The 9,744-nt window shown below is 52.3% G+C and overlaps 1 protein-coding gene across 1 annotated transcript; it reads left to right on the plus strand.

Moving 5' to 3' along the window:
- The first annotated feature begins 130 nt into the window (after positions 1–130).
- On the plus strand, positions 131–1,153 carry tlnrd1 (talin rod domain containing 1). Its single transcript, XM_068741808.1, has one exon. The coding sequence runs from the start codon at positions 131–133 to the stop codon at positions 1,151–1,153; it is 1,023 nt and encodes a 340-aa protein (XP_068597909.1).
- The last annotated feature ends 8,591 nt before the right edge of the window (positions 1,154–9,744 follow it).

Genomic DNA, 9,744 nt, shown 5'->3' on the forward strand with positions numbered 1-9,744 from the left:
ATGTTGTGTATTTTTCTCCTGGGTGGCGCTGCGGTTAGTGCGTGATCTCTCTGTGACCTGTGAAGCCTGGCGTGTGCCGTGGTGACGATGTTCTGACATCATAACGGCTGCTGGACTAGAGGACCCCCCCATGGCGGCCCCCGCCGGCAGCCTGCGGCTGAAGCGGCGCCTGTCGTCGGTGTGCGACGCCTGCAAGGCGAGGATGCAGCTGGTGGCCGACCTGCTGCTGCTGTCCAGCGAGACCCGGCCCGTCTCCGGCCCGGACGGCGCCGCGCCGGCCGACACCTTCGAGCGGTGCCGCGACACCGCCATCGCCCGGACCAAAGAGCTGAACATTCTCACCCACGACATTCAGAGCCAGCTGAACATGGGCCGCTTCGCCGAGGTGGGGGCCCGCCTCCTGGAGATGGCCGACCTGGTGGTGTCTCTGACCGAGTGCTCCGCCCACGCCGCCTACCTGGCGGCCGTGGAGACGCCCGGCTCCCAGCCGTGCCAGCCGGGCCTGGTGGACCGCTACAAGGTGACCCGCTGCCGGCAGGAGGTGGAGCAGAGCTGCGGCGTCCTGCGCCTGACGCCGCTGCCGGACCTCACGCCGGACCTCCTCCTCGAGCTGTCCCAGAACATCTCCAGCAACCTGAGGAGCCTGACGGAGGCGTCGGCGCTGGCGAGCGAGCGCTCCAGGGACCGCTTCGCTAAGGACCAGTTCAAGCTGGGAGTGAAGAGCGTGAGCGCCAGCGGCACCGCCTTCCTGGCGTGCGTCAGAGAGGTGAGGAGCCGGCCCGGCGAGCTGACCCGGAGCCGCTGCGTCCTGTTCAGCGCCGCTCTGGCCCACGCGGTCGGCGCCCTGGTCGGGTTCGCCACCGAGCCTCAGTTCCTGGGCCGAGCGGCCAGCGTCTCTCCTGAAGGGAAGGGCGTGCAGACGGCGGTGTTGGGCGGGGCCATGAGCGTGGTGTCCGCCTGCGTCCTCCTCACTCAGGGGCTCCGGGACGTGGCGCAGCATCCGGAGGGCAGCTCCAAGATGGCCGACTACCGCGAGCGGCTGCGGAGCTCGGCCTGCGCCGTGTCGGACGGCGGCACGCTGCTCACTCAGGCGCTCCGGGAGCGCTCGTCCCCGAGGACGCTGCCGCCGGTCGACGCCCACTCTGTGAATTAGTTTAGGACCGCCCCCAAAGAGACGCCGTCGGCTGCTTGGCTTCGCGTCACGCTGGATGTGACTCGGACCTTGTTGGGGACCGACCCCCCCGCCCTGAAACGTTTACCTCAGTTTCCAGCTCTAATGGAAACGGTAGCCTGAGATTGGAACGCGTGATCAAAGTGTCTCCTTTGATCTTTCTAAGTGTGTGAAGTGTGAAACACATCCGACTATTAGTACTTTAAATGCATGTAATGGAGTATTTATTTCAACTATTAAAGGTTCTGCTCTGCTCGGCCTCGTTTGGTTTGTTCAGCTTTAGAATCACTAATCTCGTTTCTCCTCCCACTTTCATGCTGTGGAAGCAAATGTGTATAAATATGTGCATGTATTCGTGTAAGTTACAAGAAATACCACAAAGTATAAGGATCAGAATCAGTTTATTGTCAGAGGGTTCACAGACTAGGAATGTTTCTCTGTGAAGTCGTGCTGCATGTAACAGTAATGACTAAATACAAACAACATACAAGTACACACATCACAAAACAGCAGCAGGAGTGGATACACAGATGTGTATTAGCAGCAGTAAAACTATTAAAATCACGCAGTGCAAACAGAACAGTGCAAGTTATCGGTTATGAAATGTTCAGGAGACAGAATTATTGAGCGTTAATGATTCTCTCTGGGTTCTCCCCGTGTCTGCGTGGGTTCTCTCCGGGTTCTCCCTGTGTCTGCGTGGGTTCTCTCCGGGTTCTCCCCGTGTCTGCGTGGGTTCTCTCTGGGTTCTCCCCATGTCTGCGTGGGTTCTCTCTGGGTTCTCCCCATGTCTGCGTGGGTTCTCTCTGGGTTCTCCCCGTGTCTGCGTGGGTTCTCTCTGGGTTCTCCCCGTGTCTGCGTGGGTTCTCTCTGGGTTCTCCCCGTGTCTGCGTGGGTTCTCTCTGGGTTCTCCCCGTGTCTGCGTGGGTTCTCTCTGGGTTCTCCCCATGTCTGCGTGGGTTCTCTCTGGGTTGTCCCCGTGTCTGCGTGGGTTCTCTCTGGGTTCTCCCCATGTCTGCGTGGGTTCTCTCTGAGTTCTCCCTGTGTCTGCGTGGGTTCTCTCTGGGTTCTCCCCATGTCTGCGTGGGTTCTCTCTGGGTTCTCCCCATGTCTGCGTGGGTTCTCTCTGGGTTCTCCCCGTGTCTGCGTGGGTTCTCTCTGGGTTCTCCCCGTGTCTGCGTGGGTTCTCTCTGGGTTCTCCCCGTGTCTGCGTGGGTTCTCTCTGGGTTCTCCCCATGTCTGCGTGGGTTCTCTCTGGGTTCTTCCCGTGTCTGCGTGGGTTCTCTCCGGGCTCTCCCCGTGTCTGTGTGGGTTCTCTCCGGGTTCTCCCCGTGTCTGTGTGGGTTCTCTCTGGGTTCTCTCCGTGTCTGTGTGGGTTCTCTCTGGGTTCTCCCCGTGTCTGCGTGGGTTCTCTCCGGGTTCTCCCCGTGTCTGCGTGGGTTCTCTCCGGGTTCTCCCCGTGTCTGCGTGGGTTCTCTCTGGGTTCTTCCCGTGTCTGCGTGGGTTCTCTCTGGGTTCTCCCCGTGTCTGCGTGGGTTCTCTCCGGGTTCTCCCCATGTCTGCGTGGGTTCTCTGGGTTCTCCCCGTGTCTGCGTGGGTTCTCTCTGGGTTCTCCCCGTGTCTTTGTGGGTTCTCTCTGGGTTCTCCCCATGTCTGCGTGGGTTCTCCCCGTGTCTGCGTGGGTTCTCTCTGGGTTCTCCCCATGTCTGCGTGGGTTCTCTCTGGGTTGTCCCCGTGTCTGCGTGGGTTCTCTCTGGGTTCTCCCCATGTCTGCGTGGGTTCTCTCTGAGTTCTCCCTGTGTCTGCGTGGGTTCTCTCTGGGTTCTCCCCATGTCTGCGTGGGTTCTCTCTGGGTTCTCCCCATGTCTGCGTGGGTTCTCTCTGGGTTCTCCCCGTGTCTGCGTGGGTTCTCTCTGGGTTCTCCCCGTGTCTGCGTGGGTTCTCTCTGGGTTCTCCCCGTGTCTGCGTGGGTTCTCTCTGGGTTCTCCCCATGTCTGCGTGGGTTCTCTCTGGGTTCTTCCCGTGTCTGCGTGGGTTCTCTCCGGGCTCTCCCCGTGTCTGTGTGGGTTCTCTCCGGGTTCTCCCCGTGTCTGTGTGGGTTCTCTCTGGGTTCTCTCCGTGTCTGTGTGGGTTCTCTCTGGGTTCTCCCCGTGTCTGCGTGGGTTCTCTCCGGGTTCTCCCCGTGTCTGCGTGGGTTCTCTCCGGGTTCTCCCCGTGTCTGCGTGGGTTCTCTCTGGGTTCTTCCCGTGTCTGCGTGGGTTCTCCCCGTGTCTGCGTGGGTTCTCTCCGGGTTCTTCCCGTGTCTGCGTGGGTTTTCTCCGGGTGTGAGTGTGTGTGTGGCTGGTTGTCTGTCTCTGTGTTGCCCTGCGATGAACTGGCGGCTTGTCCAGGGTGTAGCCCCGCCTCTCGCCCATTGACTGCTGGGATTGGCTCCAGCTTGGCCCACGACCCGATGACGGATTAAGCGGTTGGCGAATGAATGAATGAGTGAACTAAACCAAAACTAAAACCTCGAGTCACAAACAACTCGGGAACAGCAGCTCGAGCCGAACATGTTTTACACGATGAGTAACGAGACACTTTATTAACCCTTTGTCACAGCAGCAGCTTGTTTACATACAGCATGTACAGTCAGGTGCAGGCCTGGGCGTTGTACGGCCCCAGGGCCGCATACGGCCCCTTTGGGTCACCGACCGGCCCTTTGGGTCACCGACCCCTTTGGGTCACCGACCGGCCCCTTTGGGCCACCGACCAGCCCCTTTGGGACAACGACCCGGCCCCTTTGGGTCACTGACCGGCCCTTTGGGTCACCGACCGGCCCCTTTGGGTCACCGGCCCGCCCCTTTGGGTCACCGGCCCCTTTGGGTCACTGACCGGCCCCTTTGGGTCACCGGCCCTTTGGGTCACCGGCCACTTTGGGTCACCGGCCCCTTTGGGTCACCGGCCCCTTTGGGTCACTGACCGGCCCTTTGGGTCACTGACCGGCCCTTTGGGTCACTGACCGGCCCCTTTGGGTCACCGGCCCCTTTGGGTCACTGACCGGCCCCTTTGGGTCACTGACCGGCCCTTTGGGTCACCGGCCCCTTTGGGTCACTGACCGGCCCCTTTGGGCCACCGACCGGCCCCTTTGGGTCACCGACCCGCCCCTTTGGGTCACCGACCGGCCCTTTGGGTCACTGACCGGCCCCTTTGGGTCACTGACCGGCCCTTTGGGTCACCGGCCCCTTTGGGTCACTGACCGGCCCCTTTGGGTCACCGACCGGCCCCTTTGGGTCACCGACCGGCCCTTTGGGTCACCGACCGGCCCCTTTGGGTCACCGACCGGCCCCTTTGGGTCACCGACCGGCCCTTTGGGTCACCGACCGGCCCCTTTGGGTCACCGACCGGCCCGTATCAGGTTCATTGGAAATTACTAAATAAACACATTTTGTATGTATCTTGTTTTGTCTTTCTTAATGAGTGGCGACGGTGGCACGGGTGGTTGATCGAGAGGTTGGCGGTTCAATTCCCGGCTCCGGCACTTGTGTACACTGTCGTGTCCTTGGGCGAGACACTTCACCCACAATGCAATGAGCGAGTGAATGGTGGTCGGGCGAATGAGTGAATGAATAACGCACAATGAGGTGAGCGCTTTGAGGGTATTGTTATCATTATTAAAACCAATATTGTGATGTCTTAGGGATGCTAAGAACCTTCACACAACTTTCCAATGGCAAATTAAACAGGTAAAATGTTCACATTTATTTTACCAGTTTTGAGAAATGTAATTGCGTGAATGACGTTTTTTTGTCAGGCAACCTCAACGTGTCATTGCTCAATTAAAACGCGTTCTCGTACAAGCTCGTCACAGCAATGCTGTTTATGCAGAATGGAGTTCAGCCCTTTGGCCCGGCCCTCCACGATATTTGCTGTTTGTCATGTGGCCCCATGGAAAACATAATTGTGCACCCCTGGTCTAGTGAGTGCATCAGCATTGAGTACCAGTATACTGCAACCACTCAAGTAGAAGTACAGGCTCTGAAATATAGAGTAGACCCCAATAGACGTATCCCTTTGAAATTCATTTCTTTCCATTACTGCAGATCTCAGGTAAAGAATTTGAGGAATATGAAGAACACAAGTCGATAAAAACAAGATAGGTTTTTCTTCTGTGCATTTCAGTCATGCTTAGTCTTCTAATGTTTTTCACTAGTAGTTCACTGACAAGCCGGAAAATGTAAGTACGAGACAGTACAGACATTTGTGTTAAATGAAGTAAGAAAGAAGGTACTGGTTGTGTGCAAGAACTGTCAATATTTGGAACAGATTTCAATGAAATTTAAAGGGATGGGTCCCGAACCACAGAGGAGCTGGTCACGCTCAGGCTTCAGGATTTCCTCTTCATTGAAGCTCTTCTAACATTGTAGACCAGGGGTGTCAAGCATACGGCCATTATTTTCAAGAATTATCCGCTAGGGGGCGCACTGTTTTGGTCAGAGTAGAAGACACGCCGCATCACTGAGACAGACCAAACAGCGCATGGGAGCCGACTCTGGGAGGTCCTGCTCATGTCCCCTGCCTGAGAGACGTGCGTGAGACGGGACAAAGACCAGACTGCAGGACGGCTGAGAGGCTGAGAGACGTTTCAGGTATTTGGTGAACCGGAGACAGAACTTCCTGTTTCTGCTCACCTTTCACAGGTAAAGCTTCTGATGTGTCGACATCCAGCTAGAAATGATTGATCTGCAATGTGACGCAGATCTGAAGGGCAGATTAGCCTCCGTAGGTCTGGACACATCTGATCAGTATCTATTGATCTATTGCAGGAACCCCAAATGAACAGAACTGTGCACGTTTGGGACGACCTACCTTTGAGAACACATTCAGTCAGTAATGATCAATAAAACTAAAATGCGTTCAAGGCTCACACACAAGCACTTCAATGACATTCTGAGAGTGACACCTGATGCTGATGCACCTGTGCAGGTAAAAAGATGCCAAGTTTCAGGCCCAAAACCAAAGCAGTGCAGACGAGACTAACGCCTTTAGATGCTGCCTGAGACGCTGTTTGCACTGAAAGAACGCAGCTCTGTGAAGAAGAGTCCTTCCTGTGAGCAGCTTCAGGAGCAGAGAGCATGCTGGGATGCTGCTGTTCATGCAGCTCTGTGAAGATGAGTCCTTCCTGTGCTGATTTAATGTTAGTGAGCTTCAGGAGCAGAGAGCATGCTGGGATGCTGCTGTTCATGCAGCTCCATGCATGTTCAGCATGCATTGTGTGTCTGTTTCATGTATGAAGGTTACACAAGCTGAAGTTTGCAGGACAGGTGAATACTTCCTTCCTTGCACATGTAATAGTACTCTCTTTAGTTTAAAGCTGTAGGCAGGGATTCCATTTAGATTTGATATGCACATGTGTAAATGTTTAAAAAGCCCTTTCTTTATGAGTCTCATTTCATCTTAAAGTGCGTTACTATATTTAAGTTCTGTGCCTTCGTACAATCGATGGGATCCGTTTCAATGCAGACGTGTGAATGATAAATAAATTACACGATTCTCTAAAGAAATCTGAGGTGTTTCATGAAATGTTTTTTAAAAGAATAGTTCATTAAATATCAAGTTTTTCCTCATGTTTTTGTACTTCTTTATACTAAAACAGAGGAAAGACATGACATCTTTGCTATTTATAGCTGAATATGCTACATTTTTAATGGTCCGGCCCACCGGACATCGTCCGAGGCCGTATGCGGCCCCCGACGTGAAATGAGTTTGACCCCCCTGAACTGGAGGAAGTGGCCGGGGAGAGTGAAGTCTGGGCTTCCCTGCTTGGGCTGCTGCCCCCGCGACCCCCCCAGATAAGAAGATGAGATGAGATGAGACCTGCAGGGAAAGACAGAACCCAACTTGACCCACAAGAGCAAGAACTTTGGAGACGGACGCAAGAAAAAACTTCCCTTTAACAGGCAGAAACCTTTGACAGAACCTAGGCTCATGGTGGACGGCCATCTGTCTGACCGGCTGGGTTGAGAGAGAGAGAGAGAGAGAGAGAGAGAAAGAGCGAGAGAGAGAGAGAATGGCAGGTCGGAGACGAGTCAAAACAAGGAGATGGATGGGAAGCGATAGCGAGACAGAGGGAGGAGCTCAGTGTGTCATGATGTTAAGCCACCAGTGCTGCCTAATGACAGCAGATTGATTATATTGATTACTGCATCGATTAACTATAAGCTTTGTTAAAAAGGAAAGTCTTTAATCTACTCTTGAACATAGAGATGGTGTCTGTCTCACGAACCAATCAGGGAGCTGATTCCACAATAAAGGAGCTTGATAACTAAAAGCTCCGCCCCCTGTCTGCTCGTGGAAACACACCTTAAAAAAAGGAAACAAGGCACAATGTAGGGGCAAAGAATGACAGGTAATATTCATAATCATGTTTTCCTTCATGTAAACGCGGTGCCATTAAGACCCAATAAGAACACTAAACAATATGAGAGTGGTGCCGGTGATTTTACATGTATAAGTATACAAGTAAAATCAATAGGATAACTGACAAATAAACAATGCATTCAGAAAATAAATTAGACACTTCATAATGTATTTGCCTGGAAGATAAATGTATGAAGTGTTATGTGATCGTTTCTGTGCAGTTGTCATTTGATCAGTCACGCCCATAAATAATGCAGCTGGGATTAAGTTGCTGCAACAAACACGGGAACCAAACGTGCCCCCATGCTGGGAGGACAGGAAGGACGTCCTCTCTGTGTGTGTGTATCAGAGTAAAGTCTCACCCCACCAGCCAGCAGCTTCTCAGTAATAAAAGAAAAGGTTTTCATCAGTGTCGCTGGGATGGAAGGCAGCAGGAAATGGGCTAAACCTTGCTTGGAACTATGGCTGCAGCATTTTGTCGCGTGAAGGAAGCCACTCCTGATAGCACAGGCCAAAGGCTTCCTGTTGTCGGACGACGCTGGGGCTTTGCCGAGGCCTGACAAACGGAGGATCAGGAGCTGCAAGGACGAAGGCAGAAAGGCTATATTCATGTATTACACTGTTTGGTTTACAATTAGACTTTTTACAGGCATAAAATATAAGATTCCATTCCAGATTCAGGGTGCGTTCACACTGCACCAAGAGGACTTGGTTCCTTTGGGAGCAAAATCTCATTTCGTTCTGGCCTTAATCATAAATGTTACACAACGCTAGTCGTTTTTAACAAACACAAAGTCTCTGGGGATCCATAAAGTATCCGGGTGATGATGATGATTAATATATTTATTCGATAGAATGTTAGAGTACAAGTACAGTCACACAGTAGCATGTATTACAGTACAAGTACAGTCAAACATCCTGCCTAAGAGGAGCATTTCTAAAAAGCCCTTGCGGTCTTGTTTCCGTTGAAAGTCCTTCGTACATAAATCATCAACAATTAACAATACAAATGTAACAATACAATTAAAGCCGCAAGCGGCGTTGTAGGCCCTCGCCGGCCGACAGGCCGTTGAGCTGACCCGCCGACGCACGCCGCTTTTGTCCTGAGTGCTTCGCAAGTGTTTAGATTTGAGCTGCATGAGTAGCTCACAGTTTAGTCAAATCGCTATTTGGATTATATGGCCATCTGCCATCAGGAGTTTTTAAGTTTCAATCCAATATGGCCACCTTCCTGTGTGTCTGGGGGCGTGGCCATAATACTTTTTTTTTTGCCCTGACATGACGCACGTCTGTACCGAATTTCGTGGCTGTCCGACAAAGTTGGCGTCGGACCCCTCCCCATAGGAGGGGTTGCCATCGCCACGGCAACACCGGAAAAACAACAACGTGGTTACGATTGTGTTTTTTGATCGGGACCACATGAGGGACTTTTCTGGTAAGTTTCAATCATTTCTGGCAAAGTATTTTTTTAATTCCCATTCAATTTTTGTTATTGTTCTCTAGGGGGCGCTGTAAGGCTGATTGTCAAAGTTTCACTTTTAAAATGCCCAGGTAGGAAGGGTCAATAAGTGTTAAAAATCTGGTTTGGATTGGAGTGTGTGTGTGTGCAAACGCTGACTCAGCAGTTTTTAAAATTATATCCAATATGGCCGCCTTCCTGTGTGTCTGGGGGCGTGGCCATAATACTTTTTTTTTTTTGCCCTGACTTGACGCATGTGTGTACCGAATTTCGTGGCTGTCCGACAAAGTTGGCGTCGGACCCCCCACAGGCACAATGCATTGTGATTTTTGTAGGTGGCGCTAGCGCGCCACTTTTTCATGCCCAATTTTAAAACACATAAAATAATTAATTTTTCGCCGGTTCTGAGCTTGGTTCAAAGTTTGGTGAGTTTTCGAGCATGTTCAGGTGGTCAAATTGCCGTTTAAACAGCAGAACAAAGAAGAAAAAGAATAAAGAATTTTTGCAAAAACAATATAACTTTTTTTCTGAGTGTGCGATTTCTACACAAAATACATTTTCGGAATGGTCTCGACGAGGGCTACGCGTCTGTGGGGGCACACACACACACACAAACACGAGTTGACGAGCGCTGTGTCTGTATGTGTGTATGTGTGTGTTGTTTCGTGTCGGGGTGTGTGTGTGTGCTGTTGAGTGTCGTGTGTGTGTGCATGGGTGT

The sequence above is a fragment of the Brachionichthys hirsutus genome, chromosome 1 (assembly GCF_040956055.1).
Source record: "Brachionichthys hirsutus isolate HB-005 chromosome 1, CSIRO-AGI_Bhir_v1, whole genome shotgun sequence".
Lineage (NCBI taxonomy): Eukaryota > Metazoa > Chordata > Actinopteri > Lophiiformes > Brachionichthyidae > Brachionichthys > Brachionichthys hirsutus.

What these genes read in the sequence shown, in the direction of transcription:
- tlnrd1 (XM_068741808.1), top strand. Translation starts at nt 131, where the DNA reads ATGGCGGCCCCCGCCGGCAGCCTGCGGCTGAAGCGGCGCCTGTCGTCG.